The 22,013-nt window shown below is 49.0% G+C and overlaps 1 protein-coding gene across 4 annotated transcripts in view; it reads left to right on the top strand.

The window, feature by feature from the left end:
• Window positions 1-21,776, top strand: part of ncbp3 (nuclear cap binding subunit 3) — a 36,705-nt gene extending 14,929 nt beyond the window's left edge. The window contains exons 2-13 of one of the 4 annotated variants that reach the window (XM_068008558.1): window positions 755-820; window positions 1,667-1,772; window positions 4,384-4,509; window positions 5,187-5,315; window positions 6,826-7,001; window positions 8,215-8,323; window positions 10,874-10,973; window positions 11,924-12,063; window positions 12,221-12,485; window positions 15,567-15,778; window positions 17,121-17,294; window positions 21,292-21,776. In XM_068008558.1, coding sequence (XP_067864659.1) covers window positions 755-820; window positions 1,667-1,772; window positions 4,384-4,509; window positions 5,187-5,315; window positions 6,826-7,001; window positions 8,215-8,323; window positions 10,874-10,973; window positions 11,924-12,063; window positions 12,221-12,485; window positions 15,567-15,778; window positions 17,121-17,294; window positions 21,292-21,587 — 1,899 coding nt within the window. In that variant the 3' untranslated portion in view covers window positions 21,588-21,776. The remainder of the gene's footprint in view (window positions 1-754; window positions 821-1,666; window positions 1,773-4,383; window positions 4,510-5,186; window positions 5,316-6,825; window positions 7,002-8,214; window positions 8,324-10,873; window positions 10,974-11,923; window positions 12,064-12,220; window positions 12,486-15,566; window positions 15,779-17,120; window positions 17,295-21,291) is intronic. The other 3 variants (XM_068008560.1, XM_068008559.1, XM_068008561.1) reach the window with 3 other exon arrangements.
• The last annotated feature ends 237 nt before the right edge of the window (window positions 21,777-22,013 follow it).

Raw genomic sequence — 22,013 nt, forward strand, 5'->3', positions numbered from 1 at the left:
CCCAGGGAGAGTCAGCACCTTCGGGGACTGTACCCCAGGGAGAGTCAGCACCTTCAGGGACTGTACCCCAGGGAGAGTCAGCACCTTCAGGGACTGTACCCCAGGGAGAGTCAGCACCTTCAGGGACTGTACCCCAGGGAGAGTCAGCACCTTCAGGGACTGTACCCCAGGGAGAGTCAGCACCTTCAGGGACTGTACCCCAGGGAGAGTCAGCATCTTCAGGGACTGTACCCCAGGGAGAGTCAGCACCTTCAGGATCTGTACCCCAGGGAGAGTCAGAACCTTCAGGGACTGTACCCCAGGGAGAGTCAGCACCTTCAGGGACTGTACCCCAGGGAGAGTCAGAACCTTCAGGGACTGTACCCCAGGGAGAGTCAGCAACTTCAGGGACTGTACCCCAGGGAGAGTCAGTACCTTCAGGGACTGTACCCCAGGGAGAGTCAGCGCCTTCAGGGACTGTACCCCAGGGAGAGTCAGCGCCTTCAGGAACTGTACCCCAGGGAGAGTCAGCACCTTCAGGGACTGTACCCCAGGGAGAGTCAGCACCTTCAGGGACTGTACCCCAGTGAGAGTCAGCACCTTTGAGGAGAGGAAAAGTGGTTTCTCATCTTATGACAAAACAGTGAATCTCGCTGAAACAATGACGCAATGTGTTGGGACTCTGCCAGTTGTTTTGGTAACACGGCATTTCACCGGCCTTGGTTGATAATCACCATGTAGTGACGTAATTTTTTTTTCAATTCCTTTTACACAGGATACAAGTAGGCGTTACGAGAACAAGGCTGGGACTTTTATCACTGGTATTGACGTCACCTCGAAGGTACGAGCCATTTCCATCTCTGCCTGAGTTCAGAGTGGGGTGTGTTGTTAAAAATCTGGCTGGGAATATTTATTGTGACGAGTGATGGTGGAACGGTTCTAGCCATGGGTCCCAGGGAGTGGCGATTTAAGTCCCCTCAAGATACTGTTTCACACCGTGTAGTACTTGCAGGGAGGGGACCGCCCATGCACTCCAGTCATTCTGCTGTGGCCAGTGGTCCACCTGTAAAGAGGCTGCTGCTGTGCGGCTTGCTGTGATGGGATGGCCGAGAAAGGCAACTTCTCGTACAGGTGGGGTTGCTCTGCTCGTAGAAGGTGGCTGTTCATCGCGCTTCAGCTCAGTGTGATGCAGGAATAAATTCTTTAAAATCTATTCCCAGAATAGGGTAGACGTTGAGATGATGTTTCCACTTGTGGGGGAGTCCAAAACTAGGGGCCATAAATATAAAATAGTCACTAATAAATCCAGTGGACAATTCAGGAGAGGTTAGATGTGGAACTCGCTGCCACAAGGAGTAGTTGAGGCGAATAGCATAGATGCATTTAAAAGGAAGCTGGATAAACACATGAGGGAGAAAGGAATAGAAGGATATGCTGATAGGGTGAGATGAAGAGGGGAGGGAGGAGGCTCGTGTGGAGCATAAACACCAGCAGAATGGCCTGTTTCTGTGCTGTAAATTCTTTGTAAAACCAAGCACTTGAACGAAGCATTGAAAGCACTGGCTTGAATAAGTTAGTTCCAATCCTCTGAAACCAGTGCAGGGTAGTGCAAGGGGACAGACGTTATACTTGCAACAGGCTCTCTTCCCCCCAGCCCAGCGTTTTATCGGTTTATTTGTTTCCACAGGAAGCGGTGGAGAGGAAGGAACTGCGAGCCAGGAGATTCCACTTCCGGGCGGAGGTGAACATTGCTCAGAGGAAGGTGGTGCTGGACAAGGAGATCCTGAAGGAAGGTGACAGTTTGATTTTGTTCGGTTCTGTAAAGCCTTTTCAGACTGTAAAACTAATGGTTATTTTGCTTTTTTTGATTTTTATGGTTTTATAAAATGTTTCCTCTCCCTGTCCTTTGCACAATGCAGCGTATTGCACTTCATCTACCGAGTAAAACTCACCCAGTGGGTAGAGGCTGCTGTCCCAGCAGTCTATCAATATAACGTCATCTATAGACCTATATAATCAGATGTATTTATGTTATTTATTGAAAAGTCTTGTCTGCACTTCCTTTTGTGCAACACTTTTTTGTCTAATTTTTTCTGTTGCTGTCACCTTTCGCCGCTTTGTTGATTGGCTCAAAGTAAAACTGCAGCAAACTAGAACTGAAGAGATAGGAAGTGTACGATTCAGAAGCCTAGAAAATGGCCAATGAGAAACTACTACGGATTTATGAAAACCAACCCTGAATGACCAGGAAGCAGAGCTTGCCAATTAAAAAAAGACAAAGAAGTTGTTGCACCAATTGAATTAAACAAAACGCTATTTGGGGGAAAAAAAACTTTAGATGCCATTTTTTTTCCTCAATAACTGAAATTTCTAATGTCTAAAATAAGGGTCAAAATAAAAATATCAAAAATTATATATTTCACAATAGCATGGTTACATTTACACTCCCAATTGTCATTCAGTAACTTCATTAAAATTTTTGCTTCAAGAAGCCTCGGCTTGGACTTAATGTTTTTGCTCAGAACTGTGACACTGTCAGTCCGAGTGTGTACAGTGTCCTCAATCTCCTAGGATGAGCCAGTAGTATGTAGTCAGACTAACTGCTAAAGCGTGTCTCTTCAGCTTCTAGCAATATCTGCTGGGTTATTTTTCAAAGCTGTTTGGAGAAAAGCTGTAGGGCAAATTTCAGAAGCTTTTCAACTTAAGTTTATATAAAGAAAGGCCGTCAGTAAGGAGAGATCCACTTTAAATATGACGGACAGTACTTATTACACACTTGTAGCTTTTGTTGATGTTCTAGTTCCCGACAACTTATTTTTTTAATCTGCTAAAGTCAAGTTGTGTCTCTGTGCATAACAAAGTTTCAGTTTGTGTGTTTTTGAAAATGATTTGTAAACAAACTGGGTGGTGAATTTGTGTACATTTTCAAGTACACTTTTAAATAAAGCTATTCATTTTTACTTCAGAAAGCATGTCAAGCGGACAGAGACAATGAGAAAGAAACGGATAGAGACAGAATGAGAAAAGACAGTGTCTTTCTTCCTCTTAATTTGAGTTCTTTTTTCTTTTACAAAAATTAAAAACAAATTAATTGCATTTTGAAAGCTCAGACAAGCAGCTCTGATTACCATAATCTGTGTTTTGGTGGCTAGAAAGTGTAAATATTCAAATTAGTGACAACTGTGGGACAAAGTCTCGGAGGGAGGGAGACAGACAGTCACATGTCCAGGAAAACACAGATCTCTTAGAAACTTTCAAAGTATAGCTGCCAGTTCCATTGCAAGCACTGCCAAAGTGTTCTTCCTCTCGTAGCTGAGAGACTCCAGGGTTCCATCGGTAGATCAAAGCCCATATTCCACTCCGCAGTTCTGCCATACCCCAGATTTCCTCTCCACAGAAGTGCTAAACCACAGGACATGCCTCCATTTTGCCAAACTCCAGGCTGGTTCTGCCAGATTCCTCACCCGGGCCACCATAGCCCAATACCACACCCATTGCAGCTAAAGGCACTTTATCAGAGCAAGTTGTTGCTGTTAGCCCAGATACCAACCTCCAACTTGTACATCTAGCAGTATATCCTCCGTTTTGAAAATGAGATGGAATAAGAATTAAATATATACGTAAAGGATATAATAAAGGTTTCACAGAATTGTGCACAGAATTCAGTGAGTGATATTAAAAACTTCACGTTGTATACATTTCCTGTTCGCGCATTTCAGCTATCTGTCACACTTCAGATGTCACGCTATCTAATTCTCCTTTCTTTAAACAGAGGCTGAGGTCATTCAGAGATCAATTGTTTGATTATTTACAGGAGGTCCCTGGGTGTTTATTCAAAGTGTTTATATTGCATCATCACTGTCAACATACTGAGCTGGGTTTTTGTGAGGTTCATTTAGTCCAATATCTACGGTATCCTTACAATATCTGTGTACTGAAATTGTAAACTATCAATATTTACTATGGCCAGTTTTATTTAAAAAAAACTCTCATCATCCTTGTGTTCAAATCCTTCCATGGGACCCCTCCCTATCTCTGTAACATCCAACCCTCCGAGATCTCTGAGCTCCTCCAATTCTGGCCTCTTGTCCACCCCGATTTTCACCATTGGCGGCCGTGCCTTCAGCTGCCTGGGCCTGAAGCTCTGGAATTCCCTCCCTAAACCTCTCCGCCTCTCTCTCCTCCTTTAAGATGCCTCTTAAAACCTACCTCTTTGACCAAGCTTTTGGTCGCCTGTCCTAAAATCTCCTTATGTGACTCGGTATCAATTTTTGTCTGATTTCACTCCTTGTGAAGCGCCTCGGGACGGTTTACTACATTAAAGGCGCTATATAAATGCCAGTTGTTGTTGAATATTGCGATCTCTGTTGACTGTGGTTACCTGTTGCTGTGTTTTTTTTGCAGCGATCCCTAAGATTCGCCTGGAGGCCCTACACGTGACCGGGGTCGATGAGATGAGCACCGAAGAGATCTTTGCATATTTTAAAGAGTACCCTCCATCCAGCATCGAGTGGATCGATGATTCCTCCTGTGAGTGAATTTTGGGGCTATTCGGTTCTTAGCTGTGGAGACCAAGGTGTGATGTGCAAACTGAGCAGGGAAATTCTTGCCTTGGTTTAATTTTATTTTTGTTTGATTTCTGCTGCCTCTCGCCCGGCCTCCCCTGCATCCACTGCTCTTCTGAAGTTTTAAAAGATTTTTATAGTCGATCCTGGCTTCTGATATAGGTCGACGCTCCCGGTGCAGTACCGAGAGAGTGCTGCACTGTCTTTCAGACGAGACGTTAAACCTCGGGTGGATGTAAAAAGATCCCCTGGCACGCTTTCGGAGAGGAACAGGGGAATTCTCCCTGGTATCTTGGACAATATTTATCCCTCTACTAACATCACTAAAACATATGATGTGGTCATTATCACATTGCTGTTTGTGGGATCTTGCTGTGCGCAAATTGGCTGCTGCATTTCCTACATTACGACAGTGACTACATTTAAAAAAAAAGTACATCATTGGCTGTAAAGCGCTTTGGGTCATGAAAGGCGCTGTAGAAATACAAATCTTTCTTTTTCCCTCTAAAACCACACGGGCGGGAAGGTTCTGCTGATTAAAGGTGTGTGTTAGGAGATGGGATAAGGTGCAGGAGAGAGTCCAGCTGTTAACATTGATATTTTTGTTAATTCTGAAAGACCAATTTCTTGAATGTTTCCTAGGTAACGTGGTGTGGCTGGATGATGTCACGGCGGCCCGTGCCATGATAAACCTCAGTGTCGGGGTGGACCCGAACGCCAGCGTGCGCACGCAGGCGGCAGTCGAAGGCGAACTCAACTCAACAAAGCAAGGTACTCCCCTGGATGCTGCCCGTTACACCTGTTGCCCAGCAACAGTCCCAGGAAACTGTGGACCAGTTGGTGAGCCTGAAGGAGCAAAGGATAGTAGAGTACAGATCACTGTCACCATTAGATCATTATTTTGCTCCCTCTGTCCCTTGGCCCAGAACCCCTTCTACTGAAAAGACCGTGTACTGGTACAGCCAATACCCTGGGAATAACACCAGACCCTGCAGTGCACAGAATTACATAGAATTTACAGCCCAGAAACACTCTGTCTCTGTTTATGCTCCACACAAGCCTCTTCCCACTTCTCTTCATCTCACTCTATCAGCGTATCCTTCTATTCCTTTCTCCCTCATGTGTTTATCCAGCTTCCCCTTAAATGTATCTACACTATTCACCTCAACTACTCCTTGTGGGAGCGAGTTCCACATTCTCACCAATCTCTGGGTAAAGAAGTTTCTCCTGAATTCCTTATTGGATTTATTAGTGACTATCTTATATTTATGGCCCCTAGTTCTGGTGTCTCCCACAAGTGGAAACATTTTCTCTACGTCTACCCTATCAAACCCTTTCATAATCTTAAAGACCTCTATCAGGTCACCCCTCAGCCTTCTCTTTTCTAGAGAAATTGGCCCCATCCTGTTCAGTCTTTCCTAAATTTGCTTTTTCTTTCCAAAAACATTTTCCTTCCCCTTTTCCCCCGAAACGCTGACTCTTGCTGGGCTACAGATTCCCAGGGAGGGGAGGACCCGGCGACTAGCCAGTATTTTGCCCCAGTGGGATATTTGACTGTGAAAGGCATCGCAATCACGCTCGATCGTGTCCCCACCTGACATCCAGGCTTTCCAGCAGGGATCATCGGTTAGTGATCAAGAGCGGGAGTCCTGGACGATTATTTATTCCCTCCCCGGGGCACTGAGGCCAATTGGCGTACCTGAAATGCTGTCTCAGCTGTGATAAACCAACAAAGGAGAACCTTGGCCATCCTGATTTGTGTGGCTTACCGCTACACCCGGGCACTGCCTCTCCGCACCCGGGCACTGCCTCTCCGCACCCGGGCACTGCCTCTCCGCACCCGGGCACTGCCTCTCCGCACCCAGTGTTCTTTAATGGATTTCTCTTGCGACAGTTCCTTCAGTTGTCCCCTGGGTATGTTCAATGTACTGGTACCGTTTTTAAGCCAGTGCACTCTGATAATGCGATACATTTCTTGTGTGATGCTCTTAATTCATAGTCCGAAATTGCTCCCCTCGGTGACAGTACTTCACCCAAATGTTACGCAGCTCGAAATTCACTCTCTTGTATTTTTGATCCCCCTTGATTTAATCCACTCGAGCCACAGCCAAACGCTGAAGAAGCACCAGTCCTGACTGCCGGGTATCGCAGCCTCTGTTTGATGTAACACCAATCTGTACGCTCCACCTAGTCATACTTGGCAACATTGCAGATCGCCCTGAATGAACCCTGTACCTTTTTAATGCTTCCCTGCTTAATGGTTTGCAATGTTTCACTGCAGATAGCTCCAATGAGCATGACTCGGCTGACAGGACGGATGACGATGATGATGAGGAAGAGGAAGAGGATGAGGATGAGGATGAGGATGAGGAAGAGGAAGAGGAGGGGGAGTTAGATGAGAAGGAGCCCGGAGACTCCGAAGAAGTGGAATGCAAGCCAGCCACAGCAGACAGTGAAGTATGTCTGAATGTGTGAGATTGGATTACTCTGGCATTGCAGTATCACTCATACCGGTATAAAATACATGGTTTATTCTCAGATTATTTCATGTACTTACCCCCCGCCCTGGCTTTTAACAGTTGGAATTAGAAAGTTGCAGAGAAGAGCTTCCCCCAATGTCTTAGCAAGTTTATCTTTTGAGTAGCTGATCCAAGGTGCTTCCTGTCATGTGTGTTGAATTAACTGATCTCAGGGGTCCCACAACTGGCCTCTGTGCCCCAGTTTAGGGAGGTGCATTTGGGGGTTTTCCCCCCTCCTGATCTCTATCCATTCACCCCTTCTGGAAAGTGAACGTGTGGGGACAACTGGTGAGGACAGGGTTGAAGTTGGGTGTGATGCCCGTCACAGTCAAATAGCACACTAGGTTCACACAGTCTTGGTTCATGCACGATTAATAGCCACTTCTGTGGGTAACCTGTAGACCTGTTAGAACTGTCCCCCAGTAAGGAGCAGGTGACCATCGAACTGTCCCCCAGTAAGGAGCAGGTGACCATCGAACTGTCCCCCAGGAAGGAGCAGGTGACCATCGAACTGTCCCCCAGGAAGGAGCAGGTGACCATCGAACTGTCCCCCAGGAAGTTGACTCTTTCAGTAGAAGAGAAAATTGGTGAGAAGTGTTGAATTTTTAATCTAGTTGTGAATTTCAGTTGTCCTGGAAAATGTTATTTATGGTGATTGAAAATAGCTGTTATGAGTTGGGGTCTGCTATAGGGGCTGTCTCGAGTTCAGTGGTGTAAGTCGCTCCTGTTAGTGGTCGAAATGTCTACCTTTATGGGAGTGGGCTCACGCTGCCCGATATCTACTTGTGCAACAGCACCTCAACATAGGGATGTAACAATAGCAGGCATATGTGATGTGGACCTTATATATATTTGTTTTTTAAATGTGTATTACTTCCATCCCTCTGCGTTTTCCTTGTTCACTAAGGGCGAGGCAGTGGTCTTTGGGAAGCTGCTGTTCCCCCAACCTCTTTCCTTCATCGCCCAGCTCCTCGGTCATCGTTAACCACACCAACCAAAAGTCCTGTGAGAGCGATGGCATCATCTTCCAATACCAGGCTCAGGCCCAACGGTACACCAGAGCCTGCGCGCGCTGTCTCACGATGCAGTCTCTGCTAGTACTCAGCAAAGATAAGTTAACCAATAATTCGTCTCTTTTTTTCTTTCGCTAGTTGGACACGCTGTCGCAGGCGGAGCAGGCCTCAATCCTCCGCAATGATCTACGGCCAGCAGTCAGGACGCTGCAGGGGAACAAGCTGCAAGTGAGGTTTGCCACCAAAGGTGAGTCAGGTCGCAGGTACAGGGCCTGCTGGCCCAGGGTGATGGTCGTGCCCCCAACGACGGTGGGGGAGGGGTGAAGGTCGTGCCCCCAACGACGGTGGGGGAGGGGGTGAAGGTCGTGCCCCCCGACGGTGGGGGAGGGGGTGAAGGTCGTGCCCCCCGACGGTGGGGGAGGGGGTGAAGGTCGTGCTCCCCGACAGTGGGGGAGGGGGTGAAGGTTGTGCCCCTGATAGTGGGGGAGGGGGTTCAGAGGCAAGATGGAGGGGTTTGTAGATAAGGGTCGAGGACTTTGCAATCAATGTGGTGGAAGCACTAAGTAAGTAGGAGGGGCGAGGGTGCGATCTGCGGCGAGGGTGCGATCTGCGGCGAGGGTGCGGAGCTCCTGAGGTATCTAACAGGATGTCACATTTTATCAGCCCTCCGGCAGCTCCCTGGGACTTTCCGTTTTCTTCTCCAGTGTCTTCTCCTCCCCCGACGTTCCCCCCTCTATGCCTGAAGGCTTTGACTCTCTTGCTGGGGCACAGTTTTCAAGGGGCCACCGGATTCCTCACCCAAGTAGCCAGACATATGAGCCTAAACAGCGAGTGTCGGCAGGCAATTCGATTGTGATGGTCATCACAGTCTCCCCAATCCTTTCCTTGCCCAGTGTCCAGCAGCAGTCAGGAGCAGGAGTCCCACCTGGTTTTCCTAGTCTTAATGGGGAGAGACGAGGAGCAAAGGGATTTGGATGTCCAGTTACACCACTCCAAGCTAGTGCACAGGTACAAAAAGTAATAGGAACATAGGAATTGTTAGATGAGAAAAGACCACGGTCCATCTAGTTCACCTTCTACCATCCCGGTAGTCACTGGTACAACAATAGTGGAATTGTTGACTGATCAGAGCAATCAATCTCCATCACTGAGTCTACAACAGACCCAGACATGAGGTGAGGAAAACCCCCAGTGATGGAGAGATTTGGGAACCACAGGTCCAAAATCACTGTTCCCCCCGAGCCTGTTACACTCACCACACGTCATGTCTCAAATTAATCATAAACTGGATCCCAAAATATTATTTTCTGAAAAAAATCTATTTCATTTGCATTTGAATAAATCAAGCTATCTGCTCCCACCGTCTTCCCCAGGGAGCCTGTTCCATTCAATTAAAAAGGCTAATGGAATGTTGGCCTTTATCTCAAGGGGACTGGAATACAAAATGGAGGAAATGATGCTTCAGTTGTATAAAACTCTGGTCAGACTCCATCTGGAGACTGCGTTCAGTTCTGGGCACCGCACCTCAGTAAGGATATATTGGCCTTGGAGGGGGAGCAGCGCAGATTCACCAGAAATGAGACTTTGAGGGGCTTAAAGAGTTAAATTATGAGGTTGGGTTGCACAAACTTGGTTTGTATTCCCTTGAATTTAGATGGTTGAGGGGTGATCTAATTGAGGTGTTTAAAATGATGAAGGGATTCGATAGGGTAGATACAGAGAAACTATCTCCTCTGGTGGGGGAATCCAGAACAAGGGGGCAGAACCTTAAAATTAGAGCCAGGCCGTTCAGGGGTGATGTCAGGAAGCACTTCTTCACACAAAGGGGAGTGGAAATCTGGAACACTCTCCCCCAAAAAGCTGTGGACGCTGGGGGTCATTTGGAGCTTTTAAGACTGAGATCGATAGATTTTTATTGGGTAAGGGCATCGAGGGATAGGGAGCAAAGGCGAGTAAATGGAGTTAAGATACAGATCAGCCGTGATCCGACTGGTGGAGGGGCTGAAAGGCCTCCTCCTGTTCCTGTGTACCCCAGGGCACTGAAACTAATTGGTCATGCCCCTGCTGCTAATCCACTAATGCAGCACAGGGCAACAACAACAACTTTCATTTATATAGCACCTTTAACGTAGTAAAACGTCCCAAGGTGCTTCACAGGTGCGATTATCAAACAAAATTTGACACCGAGCCACATAAGGAGATATTAGGACAGGTGACCAAAAGCTTGGTCAAAGAGGTAGGTTTTAAGGAGCGTCTTAAAGGAGGAGAGAGAGGCGGAGAGGTTTAGGGAGGGAATTCCAGAGCTTAGGGCCCAGGCAGCTGAAGGCACGGCCGCCAATGGTGGAGCGATTAAAATCGGGGATGCGCAAGAGGCCAGAATTGGAGGAGCGCAGAGATCTCGGAGGGTTGTAGGACTGGAGGAGGTTACAGAGATAGGGAGGGGCGAGGGCCATGGAGGGATTTGAACGTGAGGTTGAGAATTTTAAAATCGAGGCGTTGCTGGACCGGGAGCCAATGTAGGTCAGTGAGCACAGGGGGTGATGGGTGAACGGGACTTGGTGCGAGTTAGGATACGGGCAGCAGAGTTTTGGATGAACTGAAGTTTATGGAGGGTGGAAGATGGGAGGCCGGGCAGGAGAGCATTGGAATAGTCGAGTCTGGAGGGTTTCAGCAGCAGATGCTGGACAGGGATCAAATCTTGCACCTCCTTGGTCTGCGTGGTTCAGTGACGGGCATTTTACCCCTCTGCTTGGAGGGAATTGCAGGGCTTTTATTGATGACTTGCGCTGTTTTGCAGATGATCGGAAGGAATTGGGAGCAGCGAGACGGAGTCAGTATTACATGAAATACGGAAATCCAAATTACGGTGGCATGAAAGGAATCCTGTCAAATTCCTGGTGAGTAACACGTGTGTGTGCTAGATTGGTGACTGATATCCAGTGTGTAGTGTTCTCACTAGCACATGTTTGTTAGTTGGGTGTAGCAGTGTATCCCTGAGATGCAGCGTTCTGTGGATCGGCTAGGCAACCAGATGCTGCCTTTCACTGGTCCTGACTTTATTATTATTCATTCTCAGGGGGTGGGCGTTTATTGCCCATTCCCATTTGCCCTGAGAAGGTGGTGGTGGGTTGCCGCCTTGAACCGCTGCAGTCCATGTGGTGAAGGTGTCTTTTGTGGCAGTTTGTTTCAACTGAGTGACTCGCTGGGCCACTTCAGAGGGCAGTTAACAGTCAACCACATTGGTGTGGGACTGGAGTCACGTATAGGCCCAGACCGGGTAAGGACGGCAGGTTTTCTTCCCTAAAGGACATTAGTGAACCAGTTGGGTTTTTATGACAATCCAACAGCTTCTTGGTCGCTTTTACTGATCCTAGATTTTTATTCCCAGATTTCTTAAAACTGAATTAAAATTCCTAAACTGGCCAAGGTGTGATTTGAACTCAAATGGCAAAAAGATAAATGATGTGTTGGTTGAGGGCACGTTGGCCAAAACACCAGCTGAACTCCCTGCTCCTCTTCACATAGTGCCCTGGGATCTTTGACATCCATCGGAGCAGGTAGTTGTGGCCTCGGTTTAATGTCTCACCTGCGGGAAAGCACCTCCTGACAGTGCAGCATTCCTTCAGTGTAGATCGCGTGTCAGTGGGACTCTGAACTCACAGGGCTCTGGCTCAGAGGCCAACCAAGCTGTGACAGTCCTCCATCTCCGGGAGGACCTCCTGTCACTGTAGATACTGAGCTTTTGTATCCTTTCCTCTTCCACTGAGAATCAGCTTTGCGCCTCCTGTGTATTTTTGAACAAAGTCCCGGCTTTGTGTTGATTTTTGGTAATGTTGCCTTTCCGCAGGAAGCGGCGGTATCACGCGCGACGGATCCAGCGGGACGTTCTGAAGAAAAAGACCTTCCTGCCCGGTGACGCGGGGCTGGCGTCCCGCTACAAGCACCATCACTCCGGTCAGTCGGCATTCGAGCGGGCAGGAGGCTCAGGTGGGGGCGGGTGATGGCGCGGTCGGGCGGGCGATGGTGGCGCGGTGCTCGACTAACTCCTGATTTTTTTTTTTCCCCCCCCCCCCCCACCTTCCCTCACTTGTCGAGAGCTTTAGGATTTGCTCAGTGCCGGGCTGACATGTTTCATTGCTCGCAGGTCTGGGTAATGTTCCTGAAGAACCGATCCAGGAGGAGGATGAGGACGAGGATGAAGCAGAGCAGGATATGGAGGCGGACGACCGGGTAGTGGTGGAATATCGCAACGAGAGCCGCACGGGGGGGCACTCCAGCCCCCGGGGTTCTGACTCCGACGAGATGGACTACGACCTAGAGCTGAAGATGATCTCGATGCCGTCGCCCAAAAAAAGTCTGAAGATGACCATGTATGCGGACGAGGTGGAGGCCCAGCTGAAGACTATTAGGTGGGTTTTCTCCAAACACTCTCTCCAGCTTTCTCCCTCCTCTCCTGAAGCCCACGGCCCTTTGCTGGGATGATGACAGCTTTCTGCTACTTTGCCGAAGTGGCCTCTCTGTATGTGGGGGAGTCGCCTGGCCGTGTGATTGGGCGGAGGGCATCGCAACTAATCCTGACCCTGTCCTCGCCCAGTGCCCACACTTTCCAACAGCGATCAATGGACCGTCACTGGGAGGGAATTAGCATTTTGGAAGGAAGAACAAGGAGAGGCAATATAAACTAAATGTTACAATTTTAAACGCAGGAATAGAGAGACCTGGGGGTGTATCCATAGTCGCACCAAGTCCCGTTCACCCATCACCCCCTGTGCTCGCTGACTGACATTGGCTCCCGTCCGGGAACGCCTCGATTTTAAAATAGTCATCCTTGTTTTCAAATCCCTCCATGGCCTCGCCCCTCCCTATCTCTGTAACCTCCTCCAGCCCTACAAACCTCCGAGATCTCTGAGCTCCTCCAATTCTGGCCTCTTGCGCATCCCCGATTTTAGCCGCTCCACCATTGGCGGCCGTACCTTCAGTTGCCCGGGCCCCAAGCTCTGGAATTCCCTCCCTAAACCCCTCCGCCTCTCTACCTCTCTCCTCCTTTATGACCTGGAACGCACCGCCTGAAAGGGCGATGGAAGCAGATCCAATAGTAACTTTCAAATGGGAATTGGATAAATACTTGAAGGGAAAAAGTTTGCAGGGCTATGAGGAAAGTGCAGGGGACGGGGATAGCTCTTTCATCAGAGCCGGCAAAGGCACGATGGGCTGAATGGCCTCCTCCTGTGCTGCATGTTTCTATGGTTGTAGGAGCGCAGATCTTGGCTAGTTGTTCTTCCCTCTTCCAAAGTCGGGAGTGCTGAGGTGAACTGTAAGCTCAGCTGAGAATGGCACAGGCCTGGGATCGAACCTGCGACCCCCTGTTCCTCTACACACTGGGCTGTTGGGGGAGTGAAGAACGAATTCCTTCGTTACCTCAGCCCACCATTCTGTCAATTAAATCCCGACTGGGGCTTCTGTGGCTCGGTGGGGGCGTGAATGCATCGCCTGCTGAACCACACAGATCAGGGAGGGTCCCAGGTTCACCAGAACATGAGAAATAGAAGCAGGAGTAGGCCATTCGGCCCCTCGAGCCTGCTCCACCATTCAATAAAATCATGGCTGATCTTCAACCTCAACTCCACTTTCCCGCCCGATCCACATATCCCTTGATTCCCCTCGAGGCCTTGAATATACTCAACGACTCAACATCCACAGCCCTCTGGGGTAGAGAATTCCAAAGATTCACAACCCTCTGAGTGAAGAAATTCCTCCTCATCTCATCTCAGTCCTCAATGGCCGACCCCTTATCCTGAGACTATGCCCCCTAGTTCTAGACTCTCCAGCCAGGGGAAACAACCCCTCAGCATCTACCCTGTCAAGTCCACTCAGAATCTTATGTTTCAATGAGATCACATCTCATTCTAAACTCCAGAGAGTATAGGCCCATTCTACTCAACCTCTCCTCACAGGACAACCCTCTCATCCCAGGAATCAATCTAGTGAACCTTCGTTGTACCCCCTCCAAGGCAAGTATATCCTTCCTTAGATAAGGAGACCAAAACTGTACGCAGTACTCCAGGTGAGGTCACACCAAAGCCCTGTACGATTGTAGTAAGACTTCCTCACTCTTGTACTCCAACCCCCTTGCAATAAAGGCCAACATACCATTTGCGATCCTCAGGATGCCAGTTTCTGGTGCCTGTCGTGGGCGTGGGTTGAGGACAGGATCGTGATCTGATGCCTCCCGTAACATCAATCCCCTGCCGGCACTCACCATCCAGGCTTGTATGAAGACCACCTCATGTTGAGTGAGGTAGAACCGTTCCCTCAGCAGGTGTTCGAGGCGATGGGGAGGGGGTGCCTCTGCTTAGTTATTCATTAACTTCCTGCTCTCTGATCGTGGCCCTGTTCCATTCAAAGGAAGAGTTTACACAATGTGATCGTGGCAGTAAAATGGATGATAAATCAGAGCAATGAACTCACCAATCCCAAGGTTAATAAATGATCGACTGACTGTCGGGTGTATAAGTGTGTGATTGTCTCCAAACAGCGCTAGGAACAGCTCTTTCCAAACCTCTAGGCCCACGGAATTCAAGCAGGACGAAGCAGCTAGCAGGAAGTATAAGGGAAAACAGAACTGATTTGCCCGAGTTTCAAGGGCTACATAGCCAGAGTTTGGGGGTCTGTAGTTTGGCGAAAATAAGGAGAAACTGTTTCCACTGGCAGGAGGTCAGTAACCAGAGGGGACGGATTTAAAATAATCGGCAGAAGAATTGGGGGGGGGGGCGGGGGGGGCGCGGGTGAGGAGAATCTTTTTACGCAGCGAATTGTTGTGACCTGGACTGCGCCGCATGAAAGGGCAGTGGAAGCAGATTTCATAGTAACTTTCAAAAGGGAATTGGATAAATAGCTGAAAAGGAAAATGTCCAGGGCTACGGGGAAAGAGCAGGGGAGTGGGACTAATTGGAGAGCTCTTTCAAAGAGCCGGCACAGGCACGATGGGCCGAATGGCCTCCTCCTGTGCTCTAAGATTCTAAATCTAGTATTGTTTCAATCTTCCACTTCCTGCTCAGGCGCTAGGGAGTATCAGGAATCGCTCTAGTGTTGTGTTAGCCTATCTCCTGTGGCACCAACGCTTCTGATCGACTGCCCTGATAACCAAGCCCTGGTTGCAGAGCGCACTGTTGTCCATTGAATTCTGTTAGGAACGTAGGAGCAGGAGTAGGCCATTTAGCCCCTCGAGCCTGCTCCACCATTCAAGCCTGATCTGTACAGTAACTCCATCCACCCGCCTTGGTTCCGTGACCCATTTCTGGTGAATCTGCGCTGCACCCCCTCCAAGGCCAATCTATCCTTCCTGAGGTGCGGTGCCCAGAACTGAATCCAGTTGGGGGTCTGACCAGGCTCTGTATGACTGTACAGAGCTGTTGGCAGCTCGACAGGCTGCAGCTCCCTGAAGCTGGTGATGTTTTAGTTATTACCCTCTCTCCGATGTTCTTCTCTAGGAATTCGATAAAGCCGGAAGCGAGTGTGCCGATTGTGAGCGGCAGCGTGAGGAACCGAATCGGAGCCAGACACTCGACGGAGAAGGTCTCGGACGTGAGGCTGCTGCTGGAGGAGAAACGGCAGCTGGCGGAGAGGCAGCAGCCAGCGGGAGCGGGCGGCAGCACCGGCACTGGTACCAGTACCAACCGCGCCCTTCCCAAACTCCGGCCTGGTAAAAACACAGTGCAGGCAAGGCGCAGGGCAGTGCAGGCAAGGCGCGGCGCAGGGCAGTGCAGGCAAAGTGTGGCGCAGGGCAGTGCAGGCAAGGCGCGGCGCAGTGCAGGCAAGGCGCGGTGCAGGCAAGGTGCGACACAGGGCAGTGCAGGCAAGACTCGGTACCTCCAGCAACCTGTGTATTTCAAGCATTTTCTGTTTTTACTTCAGATTGCCGATGTCGTGGCCTTGTTTTTAGTCTGGGTGTTGTTATAGAGCTGGGATTGTCCCACCAACCACTCCCTTTTGGAGAAAAATGAATGAAAGGCTGTTTTCAGAAACTTCAGTTACGTTGATAGACTGGAGAAGCTGGGGTTGTTCTCCTTAGAACAGAGAAGGTTGAGGGGAGATTTAATAGAGGGGTTCAAAATCATCAAGGGTTTTGATAGATTAAATAAGGAGAAACTGTTTCCAGTGGCAGGAGGGTCAGTAACCAGAGGACACAGATTTAAGGTAATTGGTAAAAGAGCCAGAGGGGAGATGAGGAGAATTTTTTTTACGCAGCGAGTTGTGATGATCTGGAATGCGCTGCCTGAAAGGGCGGTGGAAGCAGATTCAATAATAACTTTCAAAAGGGAATTGGATAAATTCCCATTGGATAAATTCCCAATTTATCCAATAAGTAATAAAGGAAAATTTTGCAGAGGAGTGGGACAAATTGGATAGCTCTTTCAGAGGTGGCACAGGCACGATGGGCCAAATGGCCTCCTCTGCTACATGATCCTATGAAACTGCGCTGACCAAGGGCTGTTTCGAGAGTTGTTGGGAGTTGAAGTCCTTCCTGTTCATAGCCAGCAGCAAACTCTCTTCACTGGAAGCAAAGTAAGGCTGTATCCAGATGTGTGCCGGGAGGCTGGATTCAGTAATGGACGGCAGGGAGCAAGAAAATCTGCAGCCGTTACAAGAGATAGATCCCCTCCCTTCCTACACTGCTCAGTGTAGCTCTGGGCTGTGGGCGGCGCCTCGCACTGCCACAAACAATGTATTAGATCTGTTGCTAAGCTACAGTAACGTGTAACGTAGTGTGGTCGTTGCTGTGACGTGTGGTCTGTTAGAGGCCAGAGTTTGTCTCTGTTCTTTATGTGCGACCCCGGGGGTCAGTGAGAATCGTTCCGTGCTCTGGCGAAGTTTCTCTACATGTTGGAAATGACTGGTTCTCCTCCTGCTCTCTCTTCAATTTGCTTGTGACAGCAGGCCTGTGACCTGTGATCTGTTTGACCATGTTTGATGTTGACCTGCAGTGCCTGATGCTTTGTACAGGCAGACCTTTGACTGGTGTACTTTTTCTGTCTTGGTTACAGGTGTCCGGCAGAGGCTGGGGAAGAGGCCTCATTCCCCACAGACCGGCACCAGCACGGTGACCATTGGCAGCATCTCCGTCACCCGGCGAGAACCACAGACAGACGTCCACAGCAGGCTGGGGATTCCCAAACAGGAGAGCAGGAGCTTCACACCCGACAGGAGCAAGAAAACAGGTTGGTTTTTGGGGGTGACCCTGCGCCCCTCACGCCCCCCCCCATCCTCCACTGAGTGATCGGTCGTGTGTGCAAGGTGTTGGGGGGAGGATAGAGGAACATAGGGACAAGAGTCAGCCATTGAGCTCTTCAACACTTCTGCCATTTAGAGGAGCAAGATTTTACAGCTAAGTTTGGATAATTCCCACTGGGGCCATTGGATAGAAAGATAGAACTGGCATTTCGACAGCGTCTTTCACAACCTCAGGACGTCCCAAAGAGCTTTACAGCCAATGTAGTACTTTTTTTGAAGTGTAGTCACTGTTGTAATGTAGGAAACGGGGCAGCCAAATTGTGCACAGCAAGATCCCACAAACAGCAATGTGATAATGACCAGATAATCTCTCTGTGATGTTGGTTGAGGGATAAATATTGGCCCAGGACACCGGGAGGAACTCCCCCTGCTCTTCTTCGCATAGAATCTTAGAACGATACAGCACAGGAGGCCATTCGCCCCATCGTGCCTGTGCCGGCTCTTTGAAAGAGCTATCCAATTAGTCCCATTCCCCTGCTCTTTCCCCATAGCCCTACAAAACTTTCCCCTTCAAGTATTTATCCAATTCCCTTTTGAAAGTTACTATTGAATCTGCTTCCACCGCCCTTTCAGGCAGCGCATTCCAGATCATCATAACTCGCTGTGCAAATAAAAAAATTTCCTCATGTCGCCTTTGGTTCTTTTGCCGATTATCTTAAATCTGTGACCTCTGGTTTCTGACCCTCCTGCCACTGGAAACAGTTTCTCCCTATCTACCCTATCAAAACCTCTCATAATTTTGAACACCTCTATTAAATCTCCCCTTAACCTTTTCTGTTCTAAGGAGAACAATCCCAGCTTCTCCAGTCTCTCCACATAACTGAAGTCCCTCATCCCTGGAACCATTCTAGTAAATCTCTTCTGCACCCTCTCCAAGGCCTTGACATCCTTCCTAAAGTGTGGTGCCCAGAATTGGACACAATACTCCAGCTGAGGCCTAACCAACCTGGTGAAGCTACAACTCAGAACTACATGCATGCTAAACAGTGGAAGCAACATGCTATAGACAGAGCTAAGCGATTCCACAACCAACGGATCAGATCAAAGCTCTGCAGTCCTGCCACATCCAGTCGTGAATGGTGGTGGACAGTTAAACAACTAACGGGAGGAGGAGGCTCTGCAAACATCCCCATCCTCAATGATGGTGGAGTCCAGCACGTGAGTGCAAAAGACAAGGCTGAAGCGTTTGCAACCATCTTCAGCCAGAAGTGCCGAGTGGATGATCCATCTCGGCCTCCTCCCGATATCCCCACCATCACAGAAGCCAGTCTTCAGCCAATTCGATTCACTCCACGTGATATCAAGAAACGGCTGAGTGTACTGGATACAGCAAAGGCTATGGGCCCCGACAACATCCCAGCTGTAGTGCTGAAGACTTGTGCTCCAGAACTAGCTGCGCCTCTAGCCAAGCTGTTCCAGTACAGCTACAACACTGGCATCTACCCAACAATGTGGAAAATTGCCCAGGTATGTCCTGTCCACAAAAAGCAGGACAAATCCAATCCGGCCAATTACCACCCCATCAGTCTACTCTCAATCATCAGCAAAGTGATGGAAGGTGTCGTCGACAGTGCTATCAAGCGGCACTTACTCACCAATAAGCTGCTCACCAATATTCAGTTTGGGTTCCACCAGGACCACTCGGCTCCAGACCTCATTACAGCCTTGGTCCAAACATGGACATCAAGGCAGCATTTGACCAAGTGTCGCACCAAGGAGCCCGAGTAAAATTGAAGTCAATGGGAATCAGGGGGAAAACTCTCCAGTGGCTGGAGTCATACCTAGCACAAAGGAAGATGGTAGTGGTTGTTGGAGGCCAATCATCTCAGCCCCAGGACATTGCTGCAGGAGTTCCTCAGGAGTTTCACATCGTTCACCTGACGAAGGGGGAAGCCTCCGAAAGCTTGTGAATTTAAAATAAAATTGCTGGACTATAACTTGGTGTTGTAAAATTGTTTACAGGAGTTCCTCAGGGCAGTGTCCTAGGCCCAAACATCTTCAGCAACTTCATCAATGACCTTCCCTCCATCATAAGGTCAGAAATGAGGATGTTCGCTGATGATTGCACAGTGTTCAGTTCCATTTGCAACCCCTCAAATAATGAAGCAGTCCGAGCCCGCATACAGCAAGACCTGGACAACATCCAGGCTTGGGCTCATAAGTAGCAAGTAACATTCGCGCCAGATAAGTGCCAGGCAATGACCATCTCCAACAAGAGAGTGTCTAACCACCTCCCCATGACATTCAACGGCATTACCATCGCCGAATCCCCCACCATCAACATCCTGGGGGTCACCATTGACCAGAAACTTAACTGGACCAGCCATATAAATACTGTGGCTACAAGAGCAGGTCAGAGGCTGGGTATTCTGCAGCGAGTGACTCACCTCCTGACTCCCCAAAGCCTTTCCACCATCTACAAGGCACAAGTCAGGAGTGTGATGGAATACTCTCCACTTGCCTGGATGAGTGCAGCTCCAACAACACTCAAGAAGCTCGACACCATCCAGGACAAAGCAGCCCGCTAAATTGGCACCCCATCCACCACCCTAAACATTCACCCCTTTCACCACCGGCGCACCATGGCTGCAGTGTGTACCATCCACAGGATGCACTGCAGCAACTCGCCAAGGCTTCTTCAACAGCACCTCCCAAACCCCCGACCTCTACCACCTAGAAGGACAAGAGCAGCAGGCACATGGGAACAACACCACCTGCACGTTCCCCTCCAAGTCACACACCATCCCGACTTGGAAATATATCGCCGTTCCTTCATCGTCGCTGGGTCAAAATCCTGGAACTCCCTTCCTAACAGCACTGTAGGAGAACCATCACCACACGGACTGCAGCGGTTCAAGAAGGCGGCTCATCACCACCTTCTCAAGGGCAATTAGGGATGGGCATTAAATACCGGCCTTGCCAGCGACGCCCACATCCCGTGAACGAATATTAAAAAAAATTATAAAAGTTTAGCATAACTTCCTTGCTTTTGTATTCTATGCCTCTATTAATAAAGCCCAGGATCCTATATGCTTTTTTAACAGCCTTCTCAACTTGTCCAGATACCTTCAAAGACTTGGCACATATGCCCCCAGGTGTCTCTGTTCCTGCACCCCCTTTAAAATTGTACCCTTTAGTTTATATTGCCTCTCCTCATTCTTCTACCAAAATAAATCATTTCACATTAAATTTCATCTGCTGTGTGTCTGCCCATTTCACCAGTCTGTCTATGTCCTCCTGAAGTCTTTTAATATCTTCCTCACTGTTTACTACATTTCCAAGTCCAGGCCATTAATATATATCAAAAAGAGCAGTGGTCCTAATACCGACCCCTGGGGAACATCACAAGGATACCCTGTTGTTCCCCTCCATCAGCCGTGGCTAAGTGGCAAGCACTCTCCTGAGTCAGAAGGTCGTGGGTTCAAGTCCCACTCCAGAGACTCGAGTGCATAATGCAGGCTGACGCTCCCAGTGCCAGTACTGAGGGAGTGCTGCATTGTCGGGAGTGCCGTCTTTTGGAGGAGACGTTAAACCGGGGCCCTGACTGCCCCCTCAAGTGAACATAAAAGATCCCTGTCCACTATACCTCAGCTAACATCACGAAAACAGATTATCTGGTTATTGTCTTGTTGCTGTTAGTGGGATCGTGCTGTGCACAAATTGGCTTCCACGTTTCCTATATTACAAGTGACCACACTTCAAAAATACTTCATTGGCTGCAAAGCACTTTAGGACAAACGGAGGTCATGAAAGGCGCTATAGAAATGCAAGTCCTTTTGTCCCTTGTCGAGGGCATTGAGACCAGGCCCTTTCTGATCTGTGGCTCAGTTACTCTCAGGGCTGTCCAAAAAAACCTGTTCTTTAAAAAAATATATACCTAAAGCCCGGAAGCTGGTTTTTATTCCGCTATTCCCTTCCCAACAGGAAGTTTATGGAGCCGCCTTGGCAAAGTCCCCGTGAAACGAGAGAAGACGCCAGAAAAAGAGACTGAGAAGGCACCTGCTGCGGAGAAAGAGAAGGTGGCGGCGGAGGAGGAGGAGGAGGGGGAGGAGCAGGAAGAGGGAGAGAAGGACGAGGATGATGACACTGAGCTCCAGCGAGCCTGGGGCGCTCTAATCAGAGAGAAAGAACGCTCGCACAAGAAGAGCAGATTGGACAACCTCCCGTCACTACAGATCGAAATCAGCCGCGAGAGTTCAACCTCCGACAGCGAGTCTTGACCTCTTGAAACCCTGGCCACGAACTCTGACCCGCCCACGGAGAAAGGTGGCAGCTCACTGAGGCACATGCGGACAATTGCCGGCCCTGAGCTGAAAACGGGAGTCTGTGTTTGAAACAACCCCCCCCACCCCACCCCCCAATGTTACAGTTCACCTTATGACTGAATTAAATTTAACCTTGAAGCCAAATTGTGGGCTGAATTTATTTCAGAGTAATTGTTTGCTTGCAAAGAAATCCAGGCTTCACCTCTCCATTGGAGAGATACCTGGAGCCAACAGGAAGTGGGGGAGCTGGGGACGGGGAGCGATGGAGATATAAGCTGACGTCATATCATTCAATTGTGGTTTGTACTTTCCTATGTTTAAAAAAAAACAATATGTATTTTAGCAGGAGATGCTTCCCAGTGTGGGGTATGCTTTAGTACT

This window comes from Heptranchias perlo, chromosome 28 (assembly GCF_035084215.1).
Source record: "Heptranchias perlo isolate sHepPer1 chromosome 28, sHepPer1.hap1, whole genome shotgun sequence".
NCBI classification, from domain to species: domain Eukaryota; kingdom Metazoa; phylum Chordata; class Chondrichthyes; order Hexanchiformes; family Hexanchidae; genus Heptranchias; species Heptranchias perlo.